The sequence below is a fragment of the Esox lucius genome, chromosome 8 (genome assembly GCF_011004845.1).
Source record: "Esox lucius isolate fEsoLuc1 chromosome 8, fEsoLuc1.pri, whole genome shotgun sequence".
NCBI lineage: Eukaryota > Metazoa > Chordata > Actinopteri > Esociformes > Esocidae > Esox > Esox lucius.
In genome coordinates this window covers 17,894,435-17,907,530 of record NC_047576.1, presented here as the reverse complement: position 1 = coordinate 17,907,530, position 13,096 = coordinate 17,894,435, and the positions used below count along the sequence as shown (strand labels likewise).

Sequence of the window (13,096 nt, the reverse complement as noted above, 5' to 3'; positions counted from 1 at the left end):
TTTTGTTCTGTTTTAGACAGAATTTATAACTGATTAAAAAAGAATTTTGCCATCAATCTACACTCATAACACTATAATGACAAAGCAAAAAAAACTGTTTTGAAAGGTGTGCACATTTATTGAATATTAAAAACTGAAGTTCTCAGCCTCTTTATCATGACACTCAAAATTGAGCACAGGGACATCCTGTGTCCTTTGATCATCCTTGAAATGTCTCAAGAACTTGATTGAAGTCCACCTGTGGCATTAATTAAACATTAGATAGACACCTTTCCACATCAGGTCCTTCACTACAATACATATGAGAGCAAAAAAAAGTCCAAGAAAGTTTCTGTAGACCCCTGAGATTATAAAGGTTATTAAACAATTGCTAAAGCATTGAAAGTTCAGAGGAGCATAGTTTGCTTATTGTTATTGGGAAAATGAAGAAATTCAATCTTGCCATCCTGCCAAACTAAGTAACCAGGCCAGAAGGGCCCCACCAGGGAGGTGACCAAGAACCACCAGAAGGACAATAATCTGTGTAGAAATCCATCAACCATGCCTTTAAGGTAGAGTGGCTAGATGGAAGCCACTTTTGAGTAAAGGGCATATGCCATGCTGCCTGAAGGAATGATTTTGTCTGATGAGACCAAAATCAAATAATAAGGCCTGAGTGTCAATTAATATGTCAGGGTACCACTCACAATCTGGCTAATACCATCCATACCGATAGCAGTGTGCTCCGGAGATGCTTCTCAGTTGCAGGCACAGGAAGACTGGTCAGGATTGAGGGACGGGTGAATGGAGATCCTTGAAGAAAACCTGATCCAGAGCACATTGAACCACAGACTATGAATGTCCTTGAGGCGCTCAAACAGGGCCCAGACTTGAACCACAACAAACATTTGTGAGGAGACCTGAAGATCTTCCCCATCCAATCTGACAAAAATTTACAGGATCTACATGGAAGAATGTGAGAAACTGGCCAAATCCGGGTGTCTTAAGTTATGTTAAGATGCATACCTAAGCAGATTCAAAGCTGTGATCACTGCTTTTTTTTTTGGGGGGGGGGGGGGGGGGGGTTCTTGATAAATTGGCACAAATGACTTAAAACGTCTTGTCGCTTCATCACTAGGGAGCAGTGTGTAGATTGATGACAAAGAAAACAAAAATGTAATCAATTATAATTTCAATTTATAACAAAAATGTGGAGAAAATGAAAGGGTCTGAATACTGAAGCCACTGTGAATAATCAATTATCACATTCTCAACCAACAATTCATATCAAGCGTCTCTTTTTGCTTACCAAGATTTCAGACTCATAACTTCTGATTATGCATGGTGGCCTCTGGGTGTCAGTAAAAACCAGTTTATACACACAGTACTTTTGGTGTGTTCAAGACAACTTAGAACTACATCAATCAAATGTTCTGGTGACTAAAAAGCAGTTATAGCATGAGTGCCATTGAAATCTTGTATAATTTTAATCAAGTCAATTGGGCGGGACTCATAACTTCATTGGATGATCTCTTCTAATTACCCTGTTGGAGTCAAGTCCAACTAGGTCATTAGAAGGGATAAGCCAATCTCAAAGTTTAGCAATGGCAAACATGGATAAGATGTCATAATTCTAGCCATCTTCAAAGAAAGCTTGAGATCTTGACCATGCTAAAGACCCTACAAAAATTGTTCAGCAAACTTAGCAAAACAGAAATTAGCGTGAAAAGTGCATGTTCTCATATACCACATAATGGGAAGGTTTTTAATATCTGTGCTTTGAATTGCTTGAACACTGAACACTTGAACTCTGATTTTTTATTATTTAGGAAAACGCTGTCCTTCACCTTCCCCTTTCCTTTCTCCTCAGTGACCCTGGCCTTTTCTCATTTTAGAAAAAGTCAATTCTCCTCCCACTTTTTTGTCCTTTCTCATCCAATGGCCTTTTAACTATTAAATAAAAGTCCCTCCATCCCCTCTCCATTGTGACCCTTAAACCTTTATGTCTTAAAGAATGTTTATCATACCTTGCTACCAGACAGACCCTTTTTGGGTTGGAGCCCCCTGAAGGTCAGTGGCTCTGTGCAGCACGTTGAGGAACATATATAGGAACATATACACAATTTAAAGCAATTTCCTCCTGATCACAATTTATTGATCATCTATGACACATTTAAAAAGTAAAACATGAGAGGACGAAGGAGAAAGTATGCAGAAATTGAGCTCTTGCATCTTTAGCTGGCTTCATTCAGGCCGTTTACCATAAAGAAGGTAAGTTCCGGTCCACTTAACGGGGTGGTTCTCCCATAGAAACCAATGTTAGAGCAGCTGGGTTAGGTCTCCTTAAAAACAACAAAAATGCAGTGGAATGTCTCCCTTCGTCTCGCTGGTAAAATCACGTTTTCCCGTTTACACATCCCGCGAGTGTTCGCGTCACCCGTTTCCTGTAGTTATTTTGTCAATGGCGGATAGTGAAATTAACTGCCGGGGGATAGCAACTGTAACCCGGGAAAAGACAACGCGAAAGGCGGGTTTCTAATAATTTATAGAAGCCTAAATAGAAATTCTACAAACCTGACGTATTGATAGCAGGGGACAGATCTTTGGGAATAAGTTAACTGGTTCATGCTAACTAGCGAAGCTACTGTTGTTAGCTGGCCAAAACCCGTCAGTTACGTTAGGACAACGGAGACAGTGTTGTAGCTAGCTAACGTTTATTCGCTAGCAGCGGCCTGGGTTCAGGTTTTGGAGAAGTTCGATTTTCTGACCATTGTCATCAAGACGTTTTCATTACCATGGACATCTAAATTCGAGCATCACCATACCGGTATGTAGTAACGATTCGCATCTTAGTGAAGTTGTGCAACATTCCCTAATACTGTAATAGCACTCTGTAGTTGACAAGTTGTTACTAACAGTCTGTAGTTAGCTAGCTACTGTAAGTCCAAAACTTTTGCATTTAATGTATTGCTCTAGCTAGCTAAAGTTAGCCAGTCAGCTGTTTAACTACATTGTCATTGGTTGCTAAATTAAACTTAATTTAAGTTTGAGGATTGTTAATTACAGTGCTGTACGGTAACTTGCGTTAATTCAGACGGTATCTAATGCACGAGTCGATGTGAACAACAAGCACCTAAAAACAACTGTTTTAGGTTAACATTATTGGTTAACTTGCTCTGCCTCTCATAACAGCCAATGTTACTGTCGTTACATAGGCAGTTAACTATTCAGGACACAGTTGCAGGCAGACGTCTTTTTAGTTGCAAGATTGCGTCCTTCCATTTCAGTCGTGTTTAGAGTCAGAGACGAGAGAACAGGTGTGTATTTACATAATTTAAGTTGCAAAACGTTACATTATCAAATATTACTTTCTATTGGACCAATTCAGATCTGGTGCCCAGTTTTGTTATTGTTTTCTTCTGTTTCAACTTGTTTAAAAGAATAAATACACCCAATCATGCTGAAAGTCATAAGAAATGGGATAGAGGGCTCAGTTGCCCAAAATGTTGTTTCAGCATAGGCAGCAAAAACCTTTTAGTACTTCACAATTTTGAAGTAGTAAAACCTCTGGGACTTTCTATGGCTATAGGGTAAGGATGGATCACTATTTCATCTAGGTCATCAGGAGAGATCATCCAATGAATTACACTTTGTGTGTGGTATTCCAATGAGTTACACACACAATTAACATGAAATTACTGAAAGTATGCATTTAATTGCCAACCTTCACTTTACACCTGTCCAAGCAACATACTTTCCAAACATGTCATTGGAGCTATACCCTCCTGCCCACAGCCATTTGTTTGACACCCAGGCCTATATGCTCTTGTATGCTATATGTAGATAGATGGCTATTTGCATTCAGTCTCCCTTGCCTTTTCTTATGTATCTGTCGATAAACCTTCCATGCTCCCACTCCCTTCCTACTTACATTTGGATGATGATGGAACCTACTCATATTTCTGAACTGCTGAATGAAGAACACTGGAGGTTTATTAATGCATTTCATAAGTACTCTGCTGTAATTGTCTGCTAATTTAGGATGTAAGCTACCTGCCACCTGATTTGCTGAGTTTCACAGTGGTAATGCAGTTAGGCTACCACAGGATGTTGATAGACAGCGTGTGATTGAGTTTAACTTTTGTGCAGCCACTCCATAGACTACGGTATACGTTAGGTTTGCAAGGGCCGGTTCATGTTGAATTCCTTCCCTAATATGCGTTTTGGATATGTCTTACATGTTGTCTAAATACTCTATACAGCCAGTTTATGAATGGTTGTTTCCCTGCACAGGTTTGTGCCTACAACATGTCAAAGTGTATAGAATATATGGAGCAAAGGGTGGTGTATGTTCATGCAATTTTAATAACTGTTTGCAGACTATGGTGAAGAGATGTCATGTGTATCAGTGACATTATAGCTTATCTTCCAGCATGAATCAATTCCATTCATTTTTAAAGCTCTTTTTGCGTCAGCAGTTGTCAAGGTGGTTAGGTACCCAGACTGAGACCCCAAAGAGCAAGCAACAACAGAGTTGATCCGCAGTGGCTAGGGCTCACGTCCTCCTGAGGTCCAACAGGACTCCAGGAGAGTTAAGGAGAGCATTCCTTATATTCGAAAGGATATCTGGGCACACTTTCAGGGTGACCCATGGCCCCAACACATAAACTATTGCAACGTAAACAAATGGGACTTAAGACAGGACAGACCCTAGTCCCCCGGCACAATTATATTGCACTGTATAACTAGGGTCTGAGACGGGGGGTCCAGAGACACTGGGGCCCTATACAAAGGTAATCCCGGACTGGACTGACAAGGCCGAAAGTTACTCCACCCACTTTCCCCAGCATCAGACCGCAACCACCCTAAAAGTGGGTTGAGTGTAGCCCACATTGTTCACTCCCATTGAACAAGAGTAAGCCAGTGAGTAAGCCAGTGACTCTAATATGGCATTGGAGAGAGGACATCCCAGTGGAGATGATAGGTCACCAGACCCAAACTAGTGGAGTAGATCAGGGCTATATCTTGAATGTTAGCATTTATGTTGCCGTAGTCTTCCATAACAACCTGAACTAATTCAAGGTCGTTATGTTTTATTGTTATGAATAAACGTTCCTGACGTGAAAGAAATGCATGAGGTTTGATTTTTGAGATACCAAAATGCCATGTAATGTTTCCTGAAGGTAAACATGGATTTCATGTCAACATTTGGATACTGACGTTCTGGGCAATTTCAATATAAACGACATAACTTATTGCTAAGGGAAGCGGTATGCTCACGGACTACTTTTAACTAGCCACTGAACATTTTACAGAGACATTTACTTGATGAATAATTTAGTAGATAAACACTTTTTTGTCTGGCGAAGGTTTTTAAAAAGAAATCAAACCAAATGAATTTGTGCTGTTAATGCTGGCATTCTGTTATCAAAATTAGCATCTGCACTGTTTAAGTATCTTTTTAATATATAATATTTTGTAGTGTTTGTGTAAAATCGAATGAATCTAACTGTGTCATTCGGTTACTGTGGAATTGCACTCGTCTTTCACCTTAATTTTATACTCTTTCTAGCATGACTTTGATGTATAACACAACCTAAGATAGATACTGCTTTTTTAATGGTTCTCTCCTTATTTTGTCATACAGAAACCTTGTTTGGAATTTGCTGTAGAACCAGTTTTAAATGGAAGGCATTGCAACAATTCTTGAGTCAGCAGAAAGCTATGAAAGATGAATGTAGTCTTTCTCACACATCCACGCATGGGCTATATGTATGCATAGGTAATCCTATTTTGTTCAACTGCTGGTAACGAGAGGTGCTTGTCCAAGTCATTTTGATTCTCTACCTGTCCTACTGCCAGCATTTATCCTGGATAGATGGCACAGCAAAAAGTATTGCTCTTGGCGTTTTTTTTCTTCCTTAAATTCTTCAGGCACACAGTGGATGATGTTTATTGATCAGATAAATGTAACCGTGAACAACGTCACACTCATGTTCAAACTTCACTGCTCTCCTCCTGTTTTGAAGCCAAAGGTGAAAGGGAGCGATGCGGAGCTCCAAGTGGAATGAGCCGCCCGTGACGGGCCCCTCGCAGCCCGCTGGGCAGGACAACGGGAGAGGTCAGCCTCTGAGCTTCTTAATGTCTCTAATGCTATTACCATCCTCCATTTCAATGCAGTGTTTTATTGTCTGGCACACCAAAGCCAGAAAGATATGTTGGAAAACCCCTTTCATGTCACCTCAAATGTGGCTTTGCTTACCTTTTCACAGCTGCCTTTTTTTCTGACTCTGGTTTTCTTTTCACTAAAATTATTTTCTCTCCGCAGAGCTGTCAGCTGCCTGGAAAAGTCTGAATCAGACCAAAGCTGCTGTAAGTAAAACAGTTTTTGCCCTGTCATCTGTCAATTAGTCTATTTTTCTGAGATGTACTCAGCCCTTATTGCCATGACACAAGGGCTGTAGTATTCGCCTGTCTGTGTTCTGAAGTGAGGTTTTGTTCTGCGTCTTGTGTCTGAGTCAGATGTTCTTGAATTTCATGCAGTTGCGGCACATCGAGAACCGCCTGGAGGCGGCCCCTGGCTCTGGGGTTCTGCTGGAGTCGGTCATGGATACAAAGAAAAGCTCCGGGGGTGCCACCAGGAAAGTCAGCCGCAGAGGTGAGGCACACAATGGGATATCTCATCCTGGAAAGCCATGGTTACTATTTACAAAACTGTTTAGCCTTAAACAGGAAATGTTCATTACTTTGTCGATGGGTTTTCCTACCTCAAAAAGCACAAGAGAGTAGACATCGACACCCACCATTTCAGATGTTCTGAAATTGTTTCTGATGTTAGTAATGGAGACAGTTGGTATTCTTGAAACAGGTAGCTTTCTGTGGCTCCCCGCCTATCAGACTACCTCAAAATATTAATGGTCTGTCCCCCGACTCAGATGGACGTCGCATGGAGGACTGCTCTCAGGCGGGCGGGACCTCCAAGTCCAGAACCAGGAGTCGTCGAAGCCCAGACAAGAGCTCCCGTAGTCCCCTGAGGAACACTACACAGGAAAGCAATGTTCGCAGGAGCAACTGCGTAGAGTTCAAGGAGCCTCTGGTTTCCTACAGGTATGCACTGTTACAACAACTTGAGCATTTTTGTTAGGCGGGTATTTTATCATGCGCACCAATGCATGCAGCAACTGAGCTGAGGTTGTGCTATAGTTTAGTGGCAAAAGCTTGTGAGCCTACAAGGCCTGCTGCCTGAGCGTGGTCATTAAGTGGCTACAGCCGTTTTTAGACCAATAACCGCCACAACTACATGTGTAGCCACTTGGGACGCAAGGCCGTCCTGCCAAGCCGTGCACTCTTGACAGCTTCTGCTTAAATAGCGCGAATGCTTACGCCAGTGTGAGGGGCAACCTGTTTTCTGAGTGTTGCCTAAATACCATTTAGCTAATTTGTTTCCTTAAGCATGCTCTAATTCCCCTAACCCTAAACCTATCCCCAGAGAAGCTACTCCACCACCCCTAACCTCCTCCCAGCTGGAGGGCCACAGTCTGCAGTCGGAGGTCGCCCTCCTTCCCCTTAGCTCTGACCTCAGCCAGCTTGTCTACCGGAGAGACACACGAGACAAGCAGACCAGTGGAGACCTGGATACCACGCATTCATCTGCTCTGGACAGCACTGTGTTGCGCTACCTCAACGACCGTCCCGCACTGGATGCTCTGCGCTCCCCGGAGCGCGCTGCTACAGCAGTCATGGGCCCCTACAGGGAGGAGGCCCCAGAGGACAGGGCCAAAGCCCACACCCCGGAGGGCCTGGTGGGGACCTCTGTGTCCTCTAGTCCCGGCTCCGCCTCCCAACGACTGGAGAATCTGAGGCGGAGGCAGCCTGACGACAAGCTGGAGAAGCTGAAGGAGAGGATCCGCCGGCAGAGAGAGCACCTGGCAGAAGCCACAGAGCGGGACAGTCTTCTGGGTTACCTGGAGCGGCCAGTGGGTTTTGCCGGATCCACGGACACCACCGCCACATCCGCTGCCAAAGTACGCAAAGTTGCAGCCGCACCTCCGGCCCCTGTATACCAAGGTACCACCGCAGGCGCAAAGTTAATTTCCTGTTACGCTCCTTGTGTTAACAACGGCATTACATCATTTCATTGAAACCAAATGTTTTGTAACACAATCGCTTGGCACCGTATCAGGTTTCAACAGCACAGAGACAAAGATCCGTACTCCGGATGGAAAAGTGTGGCGGGAGAAAGAGTACCAGAACCTTAGCAGAGAGATCTACCGAGACCTGTCGCACCAGTTTTCAGGTGAGGATTACAGACCGGATGATTCCTGCCTCAAATACTATAAGTCAGACATTATAAACCAGGTGGTTGAAATTCTGAATGCTGATTGGCTGAAAGCTGTGGTATATCAGACGTGAGCCTTGGGTGTGATATATTTTTTAATAGTCTTGCTGAAAAATAAGTGAAACTTTTTATTTAGTTAATTGGTTCCATGCCTTGTGTGAAAGCGTGTTTGTTGAAATTGTATTGGCTCAGCCCCGTCACAACTTGTCAAGAACATTGCAGGTGTTTCTGATTAATAAACACACAGCATTGGCACAGAGACAAATTGCACTTTCCCATTTACTACGTCTTTAAAATATATCGAACAAATACAATGAATTATTATATTTAAAAAGTAGATATTTTCTGCTGTACTTGAAACAGGTCATATTGCACTAAGTAACTCAATGGGCTGGAGATGAACTGCCAGCTCATCATCGTGCAACAAAAATAGTGGGCTTTTGAGGCCTTACTGGACCAGGATGTAAATGGATCCAACGTTTTGGTTTCAAACTGCCTGTGCTTAAACGCTCTGACATTTAAAACTCCTCTTGAAAAGAGATGGCTTTATTAGATATTCTCCAGTAATTTTAGCTCTGTATATGACCTACAAGTATTTGATACACTGCAGATTTAGCAGGTTTTCCTACTTACAAAGCATGTAGTCTGTCATTTTTATCATATGTACACTTCAACTGCGAGAGACGGAACCTAAAACAAAAATCCAGAAAATCACATTGTGTGTTTTTTTAAATAATGAATTTGCATTTTATTGCATGACATAAGTATTTGATCTCCTACCAACCAGTAAGAATTCTGGCTCTCACAGACCTGTTAGTTTTTCTTTAAGAAGCCCTCCTGTTCTCCACTCATTACCTGTATTAACTGCACCTGTTTGAACTCGTTACCTGTATAAAAGACACCTGTCCACGCACTTAATCAAACAGACTCCAACCTCTCCGCAATAGCCAAGACCAGAGAGTTGTGTAAGGACATCAGGGATAAAAGTATAGACCTGCACAAGGCTGGGATGGGCTACAGGACAATATGCAAGCAGCTTAGTGTGAAGGCAACAACTGCTGGCACAATTATTAGAAAATGGAAGAAGTTCAAGATGATGGTCAATCTCCCTCGGTCTGGGGCGCCATGCGAGATCTCAACCATTAGTAACACACTACGCCGTCATAGATTAAAATCCTGCAGTGCACGCAATGTCACCCCTGCTCAAGCCTGCGCATGTCCAGGCCCGTCTGAATTTTGCCAATGACCATCTGGATGATCGTGAAGCATGGAGGTGGAAACATCATTCTTTGGGGATGCTTTTCTGCAAAGGGGACAGGACGACTGCACCGTATTGAGGGGAGGATGGACGGGGCCATGTATCCCGAGATCTTGGCCAACAACCTCCTTCCCTCAGTAAGAGCATTGAAGATGGGTCGTGGCTGGGTCTTCCAGCATGACAACGACCCGAAACACACAGCCAGGGCAACTAAGGAGTGGCTCCGTAAGAAGCATCTCAAGGTCCTGGAGTGGCCTAGCCAGTCTCCAGATCTGAACCCAATAGCAAATCTTTGGAGGGAGCTGAAAGTCCGTAATGCCCAGCGACAGCCCCGAAACCTGAAGGATCTGGAGAAGGTCTGTATGGAGGAGTGGGCCAAAATCCCTGCTGCAGTGTGTGCAAACTTGGTCAAGAACTACAGAAAACATATGATCTCTGTCATTGCAAACAAAGGTTTCTCTATCAAATATTAAGTTCTGCTTTTCTGATGTATCAAATACTTATGTCATGCAATAAAATGCTAATTATTTACTTATAAATCATACAATGTGATTTTCGGGATTTTAGATTGTCTCTCACAGTTGAAGAGTACCTATGATAAAAATTACAGACTTCTACATGCTTTGTAAGTGGGAAAATCGGCAGTGTATCAAATACTTGTTCTCCCTACTGTATTCCATTGAACTGTTTGCTTTAAGAAATAAACCAGCTGTCGTCTTATTCGGGACAAGAATAGTGTTGAAAAAGAAAATGCAGCAGTGGGGTTTTCTCTGCAGTAGATTTTCCAGGCATTTTGCCACAACCGCAACGCAGCTAGCTTTCCCAAATTTTTTTCTATGAATGTTTGAAGAGACATTTCTCTTTTCTTTGTTCTCCATGGCTCTCTACTAATACCTGGTTTCTCCCCGGGTTTTAAATCCTCTGCTCCCTATGCCTGGCGTGCACTGGCACAGCCCACCGACTTCCTATTCAATTGCTTCGTTTTGGAATTCTGATATTTTGTATCATGCACATTTCTGTAAATGTATAGTTTGGTAATTTTTTGCCCTCCTTTTGCATCCAAACAGTTATGTAATCGATTTTTGTATCTTTATCTTAGAGAGCGCCAAGCCCAAACAGCAGCCCCAAGAGAAGGCCAAGGAGAGGAAGCCTTCCAAGCCTGTGAGGAAGGTCCATAAATCAGTTTCAGTCCCCAACGCTGAGACCAAGCCAGGTTGTTCTTTAATTTCTTTCCAGTCCTTTCTCTTTCTTCCTCTCCATCACTCAGCAGTGCTTGTTCATCCTAGATGGATTCATTGAATTGATGTGAAAGTGTCTTCAGGATGTCTGATGTTTGGGTGCTAGTGCCAGCAGATTCGGAAACCACCGTTTCTTCTGTAATCGAGGGATTCCCCTCTGTCATAAAGAACAACGAATCACAGCTGGTTCGTAATATACCGCCCACCACGAATTACAACGCGGCTTAGCTGTGCAACAGGTCGTTTGGAGTGGCTCTTCTAGTATGTCCTAGTCAACAGGCCTCTGTTGATGTGAGAATGCCAGCGTCAAGTCCCTTATTCTATAAGAAATGTCCAGAATGTTTCGCACGCTGTGGCTTAGAGGCACACACTCTGGAATGCAGATACGTCTCCGTTCAGCTGGGCTTGGCATACTCAGCATTCTGACAGCTGAGAGCAGCCACCCTACACTGCACCCATACCAGCCTGTCTGTCAGGCCTTCACTGGTGAGCTCTAAGTCCTCCTTTTCTCGCACTCTTTATCCTTTGCTCTTTTTCCTCTCTTTTTTTGTCTGGTCTTATGCTCCCTCCCTCTCCATCTTTTGCTCTCTTCCCTTCTCTCTCTTGCTCTCTCTTTCTTTTCTTTCTTTGAGAATAAGGGACTTGATGCTCTCTCTTTCTTTTCTCTTTCTCTCTTTGGCTCTCTGTTCTGATTCTGACAAGCAGCCATCTTCGCTGCTGGCCAACCAAGGGTTGTGCTGGCTAAAAAATTTGGCAAAGGTGGTGCCCCAACCCCCCGCTCCCCTGCTGTTTCCCAGACGTCCCTCTGATATACTGTGTATAATATCTTCATAATATCATTATAGTGTTAAATCTGCCCTGTTGTCCATGTCCAATTGAGCAGCTAATGTATGCTTCAGTGTCCTCTCTAATAGCAATATATCCATTATGGAGGACATTGTACAATATATCTATTTTTTACATATATTTATTCTTTACATATTCATTTTTTCCCTTTTCTTTTTTTCCCTTCTCTTCTGCCTGTCGATGACTAGTAGACCTTTTATGGGATTTAAGTGCATCCAGTCTATAGTTTCTGCCTGGCTGTTTTACTAAGCGCCCAATCACGCTGGTTCCACAATGCTTCTAGCATACAGATCATATTATTCCCTCTTCCTTATGTCTGAGCCACCCAAAAACATTTAGCCATCGAGTGTCAAAACCACTGGCTCTATGTTTATTCGAGGATCTACGAATCACAAAAACATATGAAAGCAAACATCAGTTTATAATTAATCAGAGTCAATAATGTTGTCGTCTATTGTCGTTGTTATGCTATGTTCTTGTTAATTTGACTTTGAAATGATTGTATGTCTCTTGCCATGAAGATTCCTATTCCGGAAATATTATACATTATTTCAATGTATTTCACGTTGTCAGTCTTGGCTGTTGGATTGAAACAACCCTGCTGCAGGTCATTACTACAGAACCCTACATTGATAATGACCTTTGGGGTATTTTCCTCTGGTTTCCCTGTTGCTGCAGTAATCAGCACCACATCGTGGCGTGAAGGCCAGAAGCTGGTGAAGATGGTCCTGGGTCCCCCTCTCCGTCTGCCTCGAGATCAAAAGCCGGAGGTCGCTGACAGGCAGGCTACAATAGGTGGGTTGGGAGACCTTTGACCCTCACCCTTGTCCACCCTAATCACCCCCTCCCACCTAACCACACTTAAGTTCAGACAGCGCATCTTAAGGGAAAAGCAGACCCAGTAGTTGGTGGTCTGGTAAAATAAACTAAATGTGCATGAGAAATCTTCCCATCAGTAGTGGAAAAGTGTTAAAGCGTATGTTGTTTTTTCATTCTCTAATGCGTGTTAAAAGGCGCACAGTGCCCCCCGACAGAGAGCAGCACCACTGAGGGAATATCAATAAATTAGGAGATTGTCTATTCCAGCACACAGACAGGGCCCCCACATTTACTACGTTTGGCTGTCAGTGACCGGAAAAAATTAAGATCGACTAGCCGTTTCTGACTCACTGCACAATTCAGCACTGTCTGGTTTCCAGCCATGGCCCTGGCACCAGGCTGAAGTACACAGGGGAGAATTAGAGCAAGGCTGCAGAAAATAATGTCTTCCTCTTGAACTCCACAGAACATTTATTAAAAGGGGAAATCCACCGTAAAACACTTAGGGCTATTTTGTTCTGTCCCATGACATAATTATGATTGGAGGTGTTTCAGACAGTAATGCAATGCGTTCATAGCCCTATCATACCCATGGTGCCTCGTTATGGTTTGCTCTTG

The 13,096-nt window shown here is 43.0% G+C and overlaps 1 protein-coding gene across 3 annotated transcripts in view; it reads left to right on the top strand.

Annotated features, from left to right (window-relative positions):
* The first annotated feature begins 2,433 nt into the window (after positions 1-2,433).
* The window catches only part of cep350 (centrosomal protein 350), a 37,744-nt gene continuing 27,081 nt past the window's right edge, over positions 2,434-13,096 (top strand). For all 3 annotated transcript variants that reach the window (XM_010902380.5, XM_010902381.5, XM_010902379.5), the window contains exons 1-9: positions 2,434-2,806; positions 6,009-6,100; positions 6,308-6,351; positions 6,523-6,637; positions 6,915-7,086; positions 7,469-8,046; positions 8,162-8,275; positions 10,675-10,788; positions 12,338-12,454. In XM_010902380.5, the coding sequence (XP_010900682.3) occupies positions 6,028-6,100; positions 6,308-6,351; positions 6,523-6,637; positions 6,915-7,086; positions 7,469-8,046; positions 8,162-8,275; positions 10,675-10,788; positions 12,338-12,454 (1,327 nt within the window). In that variant the 5' untranslated portion in view covers positions 2,434-2,806; positions 6,009-6,027. The remainder of the gene's footprint in view (positions 2,807-6,008; positions 6,101-6,307; positions 6,352-6,522; positions 6,638-6,914; positions 7,087-7,468; positions 8,047-8,161; positions 8,276-10,674; positions 10,789-12,337; positions 12,455-13,096) is intronic.